At 41.1% G+C, this 14317-nt stretch overlaps 1 protein-coding gene across 1 annotated transcript in view; it reads right to left on the bottom strand.

Annotated features, from left to right (window-relative positions):
* Positions 1–472: 472 nt before the first annotated feature.
* LOC135710159 (cysteine-rich hydrophobic domain-containing protein 2) overlaps positions 473–14317 on the bottom strand; it is a 30069-nt gene continuing 16224 nt past the window's right edge. Inside the window, exons 3-4 of the mRNA XM_065232672.1 lie at positions 1534–1744; positions 473–1468 (exon numbers count right to left, since the gene is read on the bottom strand). Of these exons, the coding sequence (XP_065088744.1) occupies positions 1301–1468; positions 1534–1744 (379 nt within the window). The 3' untranslated portion in view covers positions 473–1300. The remainder of the gene's footprint in view (positions 1469–1533; positions 1745–14317) is intronic.

Raw genomic sequence — 14317 nt, 5'->3', positions numbered from 1 at the left:
ACAAAATGTCTCACCCTCCTTGGCAGACGAAAGAGCTTCGTAGGTTGAAGTCAACCAAGAGAGCATTGAGAAGTTTTACGAAGTATCGCACGCTTCCGCTGAAACTTCAATATGTGACGCTGAATCACATGTACCAGCGAGTCAGTCGTGAATGCTTTTCAAGTTTCCACCAACGAGGCATCCAGCGAAAACTTAAGCAACACCCGAAATCGTTTTGGAACTACGTGAACGAGTAAATGATTAAACGCTGAATGCAACACGCCAGGAATTTCCACCCTGCCGAGAACGACATAATTAGGGCAACATGTGAAAAGGGCCTAAATAACAGTAGCATCTAGTAAAAGAAACTTACTCTATCAGATGGTATAGTGAGGCTGCATGTGTTTGCTTATTATGGTAGATTCAGATGTTGGTAACCGCTTACGGTAGGTGACATCCTGCTACGAAAATACAACAGTGCTGGCACACATTTTCAAATAATTACTTCTTTTGTTGTTTTGTATTTAATTCACCTTAAACGCTAAACAAATCTCTATACACTATACAATCATTACCTATCCTAGGCTAAATTTGCTCGTTTGTGTTTCTCGTTTGTTTGTTTTTATTTTTTTCTAACGTCCAACAATGTTTTTTTTTTATTGTTTTTCGTCCCATTATCGCTTACTGAGACTGAAAACATCCACTTCAGTATCTTTGTTTCTCTCTATTATTTTTTTCTGTTGCTTGTCTAAGATCACTTGAGTGTTTTGTATTTTTGTTTCGAAATTTATTCCTTCTTATTCAGACTCCAAATATTAGCTTCTTCGTTTTTCCTTTGTTTTGTTTAGAAACCAAACTCACCATGAAAATTTACATTCTCACAGATTAATTTGCATGCAACGATTTCGATTTATTTTTTTGAAGAACTAACTCGATAATTCAAACAATGTTTTGTTCAAAAGCTACTTTCTTTGCACAGCTCTGCTCTAATGTCCGCCTACCGTTCATTCTCACCAGCAACGAGTATGAGAATATCGACCATTCCGGAACAAATTTGAACGAACTAAAGTCTACCGGCAAAAAACGCTTCACAACTACTAAATCTATTATACACATATGTCGGTATCATTCGATTCTGATCTTCAGCTTCGATATTTCCAATTATACTTATAAAAACAGTTTTGTTTTCATCCGGTTTGTTTTGTTACAGCAAAACAAAGTACACAATAGTGGTACATAGTTCAAACGCGGTTTTGGGGCGCGTTAGTAGTAGAGACCAAAGGAAAGTGAAAACCAAGGAAAATCCGACCGCCCGAAATGTCTAATCCGGTCGGTAGATTGGCGTTTTGGGTATAAACTCTATCAGCAGGACGTACTCCATCATCGAGTTGGAGTCACACTGCTGCTTGCTGAGCCGCCAGTGCAAACCGAGCTTATGGTACAAATGACTATTCTCCCACTCCAGCAGCTTATTCATGGTATGCTGGGTCTGTAATAATGAAAGCAGAAAAAATTAGCGTCTTGAAATTGGTGACAGTGTGATGCGCCTCTTACCCTCTTACTTAAACATATCACAGGCCATAGGGAACATCCGAGGGTGCAGCAACAGCACACGCATCCGCAAAACAGCCACTTCACGTTGACCGGAAGCGTCTTCTTGAGGACCGCGTTGATGCGCAGGATGGTCGCTTTGAACTCCTCGGGGGCAACGCGCGACACCAGACCGGCTGGGAACTGCACGTTGAAGCGATTGCTCAGACCGAAACTGGAATGGAAAGAGAGAGAAAGATGGTACATTATATTAGGTAAGGTGACGTCAGCTTAGAATCAATATTTCCCAGCTCGTAAATCACGAACCAAACGGCGGCAAAGTGGTCATAAAATTCATGCAAAAGCTTTAGTATTGCGCCACACCTCCTCACGCGAGACCATTATGCTCAATTATAATACAGGTACACCGCATCAGCCGTACACTATTGCGATATGAAGGCCTATTGTATATGTACATATGTACGTTTGATAGAGGGAAAAGGGTAAGTGAGAAGATCCGGACAAAGCCGTACATGTGCTGATCGGCCGACCGACTGACTAACCCTAGACGGGAGGAATACCTAGTGGCAAAAAGAGTGTCCAGTCAAGGTGAAATGTCGCACACTGTTGTGCTGAGCTAATTGTGCAGAACGGAACAGTTCATAATCGAATTGAAAAAATGATGAGCTGTTTTTGTGTGCAACCATGCGAATACTTCGAGGCACGGAATAATGTAGTTTTAAATGAACGTCTCAAATCCGTTGGCACCGATTTTCGTGATATTAATTCAGATTTTTTCCAGGTCACCTAGCATAGTTTTCCCGGTTCAATGGAAACAGCTAATTATGGTAAAAAATACACCAAGTATTGCACTTTCCGAGATTTATTTCCGTTTTACGGATTAATTCCAAGAAGAAGAAGTTCCACTGCAGCTGTCATTAATGACCTTAAGGCTGTGAACCATTTGCAGAGTTAAATTTAACTCGTGGTTAAAAGTGACATTACGAAAGTTATTCTGTATTCCCTGTGCTGTCGATCGACCGGTTTTCGAGAAGAACTCAGCCGCGGTTGTCAAAATTTAACTTCTTGTCTGTCAGAAATAACCACGCTCGGATAGCAGGGTTAATCAATAACTTTCCATCTGTCAAATTTTAACCAAAAGTTAAAAAAAATCCACCAATTGGTTCAGAGCCACTTGAGCTGCATTTATTATAACAAAAAAATTAAAAGCATTTTCTCAGTGCATTTTTGGCTGCGTGTAGTTGTAAGTGACACCTCCCACTAATACATGCATGTATACATGAAAAGTTTTGTCCTGTTTTGTTGTTCGCTTCGGTTCGCTCAAATCCACACTCTTGACTTGAGAAAATTATTCCGCAGAAAAAATCCGTTGAAATTTCTGGTGGCAGCATTAAAAATCTCCACCGGAATCGTGCAGAGCCGCCTCCACCGAAAACGCGAGAAAATTCCGTGGAAGTTCACTGGAACCTCCTTTGGTAGCACCGAAAAGCTCCACCGAAATCTCTCGGAACCCTCCCGCATAAACGCGAATCATAACTTTACCTTACCGAAAATGGTTAAAAATTGTTTATAATCCTTGCTAAACTTTAACTGAAATGGTTATGGAACTTTACATGAACGTTTGTGTGATAAAGTTTGAACCTTATGTATTAAGGTTTTTTGGAAGTGAACCTTACAAATAATGGGTTGTTAAGAACCATTACCATTCCAAATTCTTGTTTTCATCATACATTTTTGGGAAAGGAATTATATTGGAACCATTTTATTTATGGTTTGAGAACTTTAATGGTAATGGTTATGGTAGCCAGTAAGTTTCATTAATGGTTTTGTATTATCGGTCAACTTTACGTGGAATATATCGCGAATTGGTAATCAGTAATTTATAGGCAACCTATTTGCGATATATTCCACATAAAGTTGATGGATATTACAAAATCATCTGTGAACCACCAGGGGTTAAGGCTGTGTTCCATTTGGTGATTTTTTACTTAAATTTGACAGATGGAAAATTTTCAAATAAACCTGCTATTCCAGCAGACTCATTTCTGACAGGCAAGGAATAAATTTTGACAGACGCTTTGTCGAAAATCGGCCGATCAACAACAGAGGGATTTTCGAACATCTTAATTTATTTTCGAAGTGTCAAATCTAAGTGAAAATTTTCCAAATGGAACACAGCCTACGCGGAGAAAAAATACTACCCAAAATTTGAGTTCTTTTTACTTAATATTGACTTTAGCCTCTCACTTGCACTCGTTATTGTTGTCAAAAAAGGAACAAGAGATTCGACCCAACGATATAAAGGGTGATACGGTCAAAATTTGGTCAAGGGAAAACGCGTGTAAATCGGTGAAATCGTTTATTTAAAAAATCAAATTAAATTTCTTTTTCAAGTTCAATTAGTATAAAATTCAGGAAAAATATTCAGTTAGGCTTCCGCTTTTCCAAATCCGAATTGCCGGGCCTTACGCTTGACCCCTGCCATCAGATTTTGTACAGCCACCTTGTCCACCTTCTTCGCCGCAGAAAGCCAGTTTGCCTTGAACTGCTGCTCGCCCTTAGCAGTTTTTTTGGTCTTCTTTAGGTTCCGCTTGACAATAGCCCAGTATTTCTCAATTGGGCGGAGCTCTGGCGTGTTGGGAGGGTTCTTGTCCTTGGGAACCACCTGCACGTTGTTGGCGGCGTACCACTCCATGGCCTTTTTACCGTAATGGCAAGATGCCAAATCCGGCCAAAACAGTACGGAACAACCGTGTTTCTTCAGGAAAGGCAGCAGACGTTTATTCAAACACTCTTTCACGTAAATTTCTTGGTTGACAGTCCCGGAAGCTATGAAAATGCTGCTTTTCAAGCCACAGGTACAGATGGCTTGCCAAACCAGATATTTCTTTGCGAACTTTGACAGTTTCATGTGCTTGAAAACATCTGCTACCTTTCCCCTTCCTTTTGCCGTATAAAACTCCTGTCCCGGAAGCTGCTTGTAGTCGGCTTTGACGTAGGTTTCGTCGTCCATTACCACGCAGTCAAACTTCGTCAGCATCGTCGTGTTTTGTTTTGTTTATCATCGCGATTTGGAGTCACTACCTTCTTGTAAGTCGATAGTCCGGCTCGTTTTTTGGCTTTGCACGGTTGTAGACGATACACCCAGCTTATTTGCGGCATCTCGGAGAGAGAGGTTAGGGTTTCGCTTGAAACTACCGGCAACTCTCTTTGTCGTCTCAGCGGCTTCCGGTTTTCGATTTCCGCCCGATCCAGACTTCCTGGCTGTCGACAAACGTTCCCCAAACACTTTAATTACATTTGTAACGGTTGATTTGGCAACTTTTAGCGATTTTGCCAACTTTGCGTGCGAGTAGCTCGGATTTTCGCGATGCGCGAGCAAAATTTTGATACGCTGCTCTTCTTGCTTGGACGGCATTTTGACAACTGAAGAGTGAATTCCAAAATCAAAATAGGAGCAACATTCTACACACACACACCTTCAAAATGAGGGGTGTTCAGGTTTTTTAAATGCAAAATTGAAAGAAATACGTCAAGTTGATATTGACCAAATTTTGACCGTATCACCCTTTAGTTCAGCCCAATAAGTTACTCTTGAGTAAAATGCATATTCTCAAATTTACGTGAATTAAACTTAATTTTGGGTAGAATATACTTAAGAGTAGGTTTTTTTTTTGCTGATGTTAAATGGAAACTATTATATGCGATTTACTCAAATCTAGATAGAGCTGGAATTAGGGCGTAACAGCTTTTGTAAACAATGACTTCTCTCGATGATTTCTCGGAAGCCATAGCTCTCCCTGGCAAATCGACATCACCATCGAGTAGAGAAAGACTACTCCTACCCGATGAATATGTTGTTTTGTGTAGGCGTGCCTTGAATTCCGAGAAATCCACGAGAGAAGTCATTGTTTACAAAGGCTGTTACGCCCTAATTCCAGCTCTATCTAGAAATTTGGGTTATTGGGCTGAACCCCGGAATTGAGGGAAAAGTACTTAATTTTGAGTAGTTTTTCATCTCCGTGTAAGGCGCTGAACCATTTGGTGGATTATTTTAACTTTTGGTTAAAATTTGACAGATGGAAAGTTATCGATTAACCCTGCTATCCGGGCGTGGTTACTTCTGACAGACAAGAAGATAAATTTTAACAACTGTTTCTTCTTGAAAACCGGTCGATCGACAGCACAGGGATTTTCGAACATAGGGAATAACTTTCGAAATGTCATTTTTAATAACGAGTTAAATTTAACTCGTCAAATGGTTCACAGCCTAAGGCTGTGTTCCATTTGGAATTTTTTCGAGAAAGCATCTGTCAAAGTTGATTCCTTGTCTGTCAGAAATAAATGTGCTGGAATAGCACGTTTATTTGAAAATTTTCTATCTGTAAAATTTAAGTGAAAATTCACCAAATGGAACACAGGCTTAGTAAATTTTCACTTAAATTTGACAGATGGAAAAATTTCAAATAAACCTGCTATTCGAGCAGACTTATTTCTGACAGATCAGGACTCAAATTTCCCAAACACCTTTTCGAAAATCGAACGATCAGCAAGAGGGATTTTCGAAGAGTATAATTTATTTTCGAAGTGTCAAATTTAAGTGTAAATTCACCAAATGGAACACAGCCTAATACCCCGTTTACATTACAGCCTATATCACGTAATATAGGCTGTCTTGCGATGAGCACTCATACATAGGATTTGCAGTGAAAAATAGATGTATAAGTGCTCATTGCAAGACAGCGTATATCACGTGATATATGCTGTATTGTGAACAGGGTATAAGCATAGAGGTAACTCTAAGACCACTGGGTCCCGAAGAAAATCATTATTATTTTTGGCTCACTCAGTACCAGAACAACGGTCCCAAGCAGTCCCAAGCTATTTCACTCACCCCTGCATGTTCTGCGTGAATCCACACACCCCTGATGTTATCTGTCAAACTTTCATAGCGAATCAAAACAAACATAGTGTAGTAATAGAATTTCAACTAGAATAGGGTACGTTAATCGTTTGCTTGGGACCAATAGGCTACTAAAGTGGTGAGCCAATTTAAAATCGTTAGTTTCGTATTGATTGTTGGTATAAGTATCGCCAGCAAGAATACTTCAAGTTAGTCAATGCACACTATGTTTTTTTTTCAGTATTCATCTCATTTTCATACTGGCGGTACAACTTTGACAGCTGCGGTAGAACTCTACGGTAGCCGCCGGACGGAAATTTTTCTTGAGATATCGATATTCTGCAAGAGCGAGGACAACAAGAGCATGATAAAACCAAAAAAAAAATGTTACTTGAGATGGGACATATATTACAATTTCAGAAAACTATTGGTACTAATTTCCGTCATACTACTTTGTTTGGCAACCTGGTATTTTAACAGCTCTTGTTTCTGTTTTGTTTTTCGAAACCTGAGATGACCCGGGAGTAGGAACAACATTTCCACCTTGCGGGTGGATTTTGCCAAGACGATTCTGCAACATTCTATATTGGATGATGGGATGGGTGGTGTAGCAGCCACCGCCACGGATGGTATGTCTTCGAGCAGTTCTAGAAGGGATGAGAACTTTGTGATGGTATGGTCTTCTTCTTCTTCTTCATTCCTTTATTTAACGTCGGTCTCTGTTCCGCAATCTAGTGCCAATCACCGACGGACATCGAATGCCATCCATTGACGGCAATCGAATGTGCAGGAAGGCAGCTTCCACACCTGCGTAGGATATCGCACCCATTCAACACACATGGGCCGGGATCAACGGCTTTACTTCCCTTCCGAAGGAAGACGTGACCAGTGTAAAATCCAACTTGTGCCTTCTCTCGCTGGCTCTAATAATTCCGAGAGCTCCGTGAAAGCGTCCGTACCGAACAACCGTCTATACTTAAATACCCTACTCTATACTCAGCATTGCTGCCGAACACAACACCACGATCATATCGCGTTTCCCGAACAGCTGTAATTCGCTATTACAGTGTAACCAGCTTAACTCGTTATCCCAACTCGTGGCGTTACCAATAACGCTATGTTACCCATCGTTACAACCAGAGATTTGTATGCCTCCGAAAAGTCCCACCGACCCCTCGGCTAGGATTGAACCCAGACCCATTGGGGTGTTAGAAAGCAGTCACGCTTACCACTACACCACCGGCGCCGGCTGATGGTATGGTTGGATGGTATAATGGTATAGTTTTCGTTTGTTTATTGACTTTCAGACTAAAACTAAAACACCGCTGTCAGCTGCTCTGTCTTTTGTTCATCTTATGATAGGAGAAAATGTGGACGGGACTGCCGTCACCGGAGTCTTTGTAACGATTTTGATAACGGAGCTGGAGGATATCATGAACCCGGAAGCCGAAAATTCAGAATTTTTATCTGTGGGGATTTGAAAATTTGAAGTTCCGCGTGGAGAAGTACTTGAAGTCTGTCGAACTATTGGATGCGATGACCAAGATCGCACCTACGGCTGCAGCTTAACTGGAAAAGTTCCAGAAAATGGACAACAAGGCATCGAATGTAATAATTTCGTTCATTCACGATGACCTTTTGGACCTGATTCACGACAGAATTCTGCCAAAAAATCAGGACCACGTTGGAGAACGTCTATGATAACGAAGCAGTCAGTATCCTCGCAAACTCTTGTTCAGAAGCTGGCAAAACTCAATATGATGGAACATCTCAAGATCTTTGATGAGCTCATTCGGCAACTCAAGTCTACTGGTGCAAAGCTTGATGAAGGAGCCATGGTCTCGCTGCTTTTTGTTACCCTACCTGAATCCTAAAATCCCCTTGTAACTGCGTTGGAGAATCTGGGTGAAGACCAGTTGACTCTAGATATGGTTCGTGAACGTTTGATGGCCTACCTTCGCTGGATTCAAGCAGAAGCCTAAGAAAATCATGGAAAAGTGCCATAGGTGCCACAAGAAGGGCCGTATGGCCAAGGATTTCCGGGTCAACCTGCAAGCAGAAGGCTAGTCATACCATGGTGAATGAGAAGAAAGTTTTCGAGTCACTGGAGAAGCTCAAACAACCTGTGGTGTCGGTGTTGCCAAGGACGACTAATCAATGTCTGTTTGGTATCAAGGAACGATTTGCGGAGTCAATCTTCAAGGCGTGAGGATGACCATACAAAAATGTTCTGTTCGTACCGGATCTGTGTGCAAATTTGAGGTCAAGAGGATGGCCCAAGCTGGCGTAACGGTGAGTTTCGGATCGATTGTTGGTGAAATGAAGCATGGAAACTCGGTGATAGCGATCTACCCATTGAAAGGTTACTTCTACGAGCTGAACGGCTTCTTTCCAACGGTTATGCAAATCTGTGTGCAACTCAAGACGTCAATCTTTGGCATCGTCGATTGAGCCACATTGGTAAGAGCAATCTAGACGTACTGGTCAAGCAAAACATGGTTACAGGTGAAATATATATGGTGAACTGAAATTTTGCGATGCATGTGTCTTCGGGAAGCAAAGCCGTGAACCATTCAACGGAACCCGACCACATGCTAGCCGTCCATCGCGGTACATCGTTTCGTTTGTAGATGATTTCACATATGTTGCAGTCGTTTACCCAATGAAGAAGTTCGAAGTCTTCAAGAAGTTCCGCTGTTACGCTGTGTCGAAGTTAACCGTTGACCAAGGCCGTGAATATTGCAACGAACAGAAGCGATACTACGACGAAAAAGGTATCCAAATGGAGCCCACGGCAACATATACACCTCAACAAAATGGACGTCAATAGAGAAGGTTCGTACGATGCTGGTGGAGTCAAAGGTCCCGAAATCCATGTGGGGTGAAGCGGTGTTTGCTGCAGTTTACTTAGTCAACAGGAGTTCAACCCGCTCAACCGCTGATAGGAAAACTTTTGCGGAACTTTGGCTGAAGGACAAACCCGATCTGGCAAAACTTAGAGTTTTCGGATGCAAGGCTTTTGCTTGGATACCATCCCAACAGAGAAAGAAGATAGACCCCAAGAGCAGAGCTGCTGTGATGGAGGGGATCCTAACGGCTACCGCTTATGGGATGCGGAAAATAGACAGCTATTTATCTCAAGAGACGTTAAATTCGACGAATTTTCCTTTTAGTTTGCTAAGAAGAAGCAACCGGAAGTGCCGCTGACAGTTGTACCATAGAGGTAACTCTAAGACCACTGGGTCCCGAAGAAAATCATTATTATTTTTGGCTCACTCAGTACCAGAACAACGGTCCCAAGCAGTCCCAAGCTATTTCACTCACCCCTGCATGTTCTGCATGAATCCACACACCCCTGATGTTATCTGTCAAACTTTCATAGCGAATCAAAACAAACATAGTGTAGTAATAGAATTTCAACTAGAATAGGGTACGTTAATCGTTTGCTTGGGACCAATAGGCTACTAAAGTGGTGAGCCAATTTAAAATCGTTAGTTTCGTATTGATTGTTGGTTGTACCTTACGATTTGGAAGTTGAATCCAACGATGAGCAACTAAATGAAGCAAGTTTGACGACTGCACCACAGTCCACAAACCGAGCAAGAGGGGGGAAAACTGGATCAGAGTGTCGGATATGGTGCGTCGCTGGTTTCTGATGACGAATCTGGTGACAACGATGATGTTATGCACCTTTCAAGGCCGGAAGCGTTCACTTCGCAACAAGAACTTGGTTCGAACCTTGATAAGGCAACCATTAGGCACAGCGAACGGGAGCGCAGGATCCCCATTAAGCTGAAAGAATGTTCATCAACAGATGGCATTCAAGCCTTCGATGAGCCAAGCTGCGATCAATCAGTCAATAAACTGGCATACCCATGCTCCGATCTACCTGCAACCTAAGACGAGATGTTTGGCCGCCCCGATGAACGTAACTGGGTTCAAGCTGTGAAAAACGAGCTGAACTTCAATGAACTAAAACGACGTCTGGTGTCTGGTGGAACGCCCAAGCAATGCTGTTCGTATCAAGACAAAGTGGGTGGTGGCAAACCTGCTTGTTATGAAGTGCGTCTAGTAGTCAAGGGCTTTCAACAGAGGCTCGGATTGGACTACACTGAAACCTAAGCTCCAGAAGCAAAAATGGCTACGATTCGGACTGTCCTGGCTGGTGACGTGCATCAACTTGACGTGAAGACCGATTTTCTCTATGGGGATCGTCAAGGGAACGGCTGTTCCTGACGGGATTGGTGCACCGTTCAACCTGGTATACAAATTACAAGACCAACAATTGAAATGGCCTCAACTCCATTTTGTAAACAAACATTGTAAGGCAATTTTCTCGCGATCCTAAATCTACATTTGCAAACCTAAAACACAATCAGGTAGAGGAGAATGTTCACTACCTGTTCATTTTGTTGGTTTGCGTTGGCGGCCTTAGGTTCGCGAGAAAATGACCTTACAATGTTTGTTTACAAAATGGAGTTGAGGCCATTTCAATTGTTGGTCTTGAATTGAAGAAATCAAGCATAACTATTTCAATCGACGTAGGGGAAATGACGGCTTCGGCATGACAGACTATTTTCGGCAACCCAAATTGAAACACTATTTTCACTGGATTTTCTTACGAAAACACTTCGCTGAATGCATGCAAACGATTCTTTATGCTTTCAGCTTCAATTTGACTATATTTTTACCACTGAGAAAAAGCAATCTAGCAGGGGTTTCTTGAAATAAAACACACGCACTACAAATTGTAGCTCATTTCGAGTTGCCGATAATAGAACATCAGATTTACATGCAGTTCAAATGGAACGGTTGCCGAAGAAAAACTGGTTGCCGACAATACTCGCTCTCACTAGAGAAGATTGGAGCTTTGTAAAAGCGTTTCAAAACAGTTTTTGACAATTCTTTCGACTGAAATTGTTAGAGCAGCTGGCAGCAAAAGATTGTAAGCAAACCAATACTGCATATGTGTGCGTTCCATAGGAAAAAGGCTATAGAAAGAAGGTCGCTGCTTAGGTTGCCGAGAATACGTAAATTCCCCTATCTGATTTTGAATTAATCTTTTATGGATTGAAGCAAAGCCTACGCTGTTGGAACAACAAGTTGAATGAGTACTCTTGAAGGAAGAATTTTCACGTTCCAAACACGATTACTGCTTACAAGGTTTGTTTACAAAATGGAGTTGAGGCCTTTTCAATTGTTGGTCTTGATATGTCAAGACCACGTTATTATATATGTTTATAATCTCCTACTTGCTGGCCACCATTTGGATTCGGTTTTGGACATCAAGAAGACAATTTCCGAGATATTTCAAATGTCAGATTGCGGTGAAATCAACTACTTCCTGGGAATCAATATTCGATACGACTGGATGGAACAGGAACTCTAATCATTGTCCCATGAGACAGGAATCAACCGTGTACTGACCAAGTTTGGAATGGTTAACTGCAATTTCGTCAAGACGTCGATGGGGAAGGGTTATCTGCTGCAAGTTCAAGATATAAGCACCAGGAAGCAGCCATACCGAGAGTTATCAGCTACTCGATAGGATGCCTAGGTAGATAACAGCAGAATCCAGGGGATTCCCATTAACAAACTTTGAAGCGAATCGCTCGCTACTTAAAAGACACAAAGGACATGAAGCTCCTGTACACCAAGGGGGATAATTCAACTGCTCTGGTGGGATTGACGCGTATTGAGCTTCAGATGCTGTAGACAGGAAATCTGTATCCGGATTCGTATTTCAAGTTTTTGGCAGTACTGTTTCGTCTGACAGCAGGAAACAACAGACGGTGTATGGCTGTATCTGAAGGTATATGGCTGAAATGAATTCTCATGGACCTACAGGTTTTGGCATTGGATCAGTCCTTCGCGATCTTCGAGTACAACCACGTGTGTATGTCTATGACGAAAAACGCAGAAAGTAGAAGAGCACACATCGATGTCAAGCATCACTTCCTGCGGGATCCCGTCAACAAGGGAACACGGAAGATTGAGCCAATCCCAAGCAACAAGTAATTAGCGGATATATTCACCAAAGCGCTGGATACTACAAGATTTCAAGAACTTCGTAAACTCCTAGGATAAGCCGATAAAGGTACGTTTAGACTATCTGATTTGTTGGTCTGATTTGAGCGGACTGCTCGATAATGTTGTCGGATGCAATGTTCGGATGCGTTCACACTTTTTCGACAGGATGATTAGATTTGACGTTTGATTTTTCGAACGAACTGTGGGGGGACGTGCTGTCAAATCAGCCTACTGATCATTCTTGTATGAAACTGGTTCCAAACGTAAACAAACGCTGTAGGTTTCTTATGGCTTGTTTACGTTTGGAACCAGTTATCCCAGTTATGCGAGGTAGGCGACGATTGTTCGTATTTGACAGCCACCTCCCCCCCCCCCCTTGAACGAACTAGGTTTGTGTTTTATTTTCATTCGACTCATCCAGCAAAATAGCCGCAAATTAGGTGAAAATATTGATTTTTTTTCCTAAAATTTCACGGATTTGAACCGCTAAAGAACGCTTGATTTATGTTTTGATGGCATACAGCAGCAGCCCTAATAAAATGTGTATGGTTATTTTGCTTAACGACGTTATCAGGATATCATCCAAACCATTTGTGGAATAGTTCAATCATTTGGGTTATCGTTCGGGTATGGTATTTCACTATTCAATAATGTCCTGTGTTTGACTGATTTTTATTTTCCAGTGTGATTGACCGAAAAGTGAACCCTACACGATTGCTTTTATTGACAATAATCGTATTGTCAATACATGCTATATTGACGTCAATATATCGAGATTGACAATATTTCTGAATTCACATCATCAATATTATTGTCAATAATTCCCCTTCGCGTCAATATATTGATGCGTGTGGGGTTTGCTAAAGATGTCTTAATGGCTTGGATCATGGCATGGTCAACACAACAGTGCTTATATAATACGAAGCATGTATTGTATAGGAATAAGCATGCCAGACAGCAAATCTGAGAGCCTACTAAGATTTTTCATAGAGCTTCAGAGGGGTTCGGGGATCCACTGAGAAGTTTGTTGAGCTTCAGGATAGTTCGTAGATCTTGGGAACAGAACTAAAAACAAATTAAAAGAAATTTATAGAAATTCATAGATCTTCAGATATATGTTCAAAGAAATTTTCAAAACTTCAAGCAAGCTCAAATAATTTCAGATCAATTTGTAAAACTATAAGCGAAATTTTGCAAATCTTCAGGGAAATTCACATAACTTCAGACAAGTCCAAGAATCTACAGTGAAATATTATGTATTTTACAAAAGTTTGGAGATCTACTGAAACATTATTCAACATCAGAAAAGTTCGTAGATCTTCAGAACATAGCTACAGAACTTTGAAAAAAAAAATACAGGACTTCTGAAAAAAATCACAAGAATGGTCCTAGATCTTCAGATAAATTTGAACACCTCCAAAAAAGTGTGCAGATTTTCTGATACATTTTTAGAATCTCAGAAATGTTAATGGATCTTCAGTAAAATTTGCAGAACTTCAGGATAGTTTGGCGATTAAAAAAAAATATTTATACGACTTCAGAGAAATTGGTGGATCTTGAGAGAGGCATTTAAAACTTCAAGGAAGCTCAAATATTATCAGATAAATTTTGAGAACTTTAGGTAACTTAAAAGATCTTCAGGGAAATTTTCAGATCTTCAGGGTAGCCCGAGAGCCTACAGAGGAATTTACAAAACTTCAGAGAAGTTTGCAGATCTACTGAGAAATTTATTGAGCCTCAAGGTTTTTTTTTATAGATCTTGGGAATAGAACTACGGAGCTTCAGACAACTTTACAGAACTTTAAAGATATTTGCAGGAATTTGTCAGAAAGTTTCACAGTTTCAGACAAATGT

The sequence above is a fragment of the Ochlerotatus camptorhynchus genome, unplaced genomic scaffold (assembly GCF_037179485.1).
Source record: "Ochlerotatus camptorhynchus isolate MF236.1 unplaced genomic scaffold, CSIRO-AGI_Acam_v1.1 ptg000370l, whole genome shotgun sequence".
In the NCBI taxonomy this organism is placed as follows: Eukaryota; Metazoa; Arthropoda; class Insecta; order Diptera; family Culicidae; genus Ochlerotatus; species Ochlerotatus camptorhynchus.
Note: the sequence above shows the minus strand (reverse complement) of the source record. Positions and strands in the feature narration are given on the sequence as shown.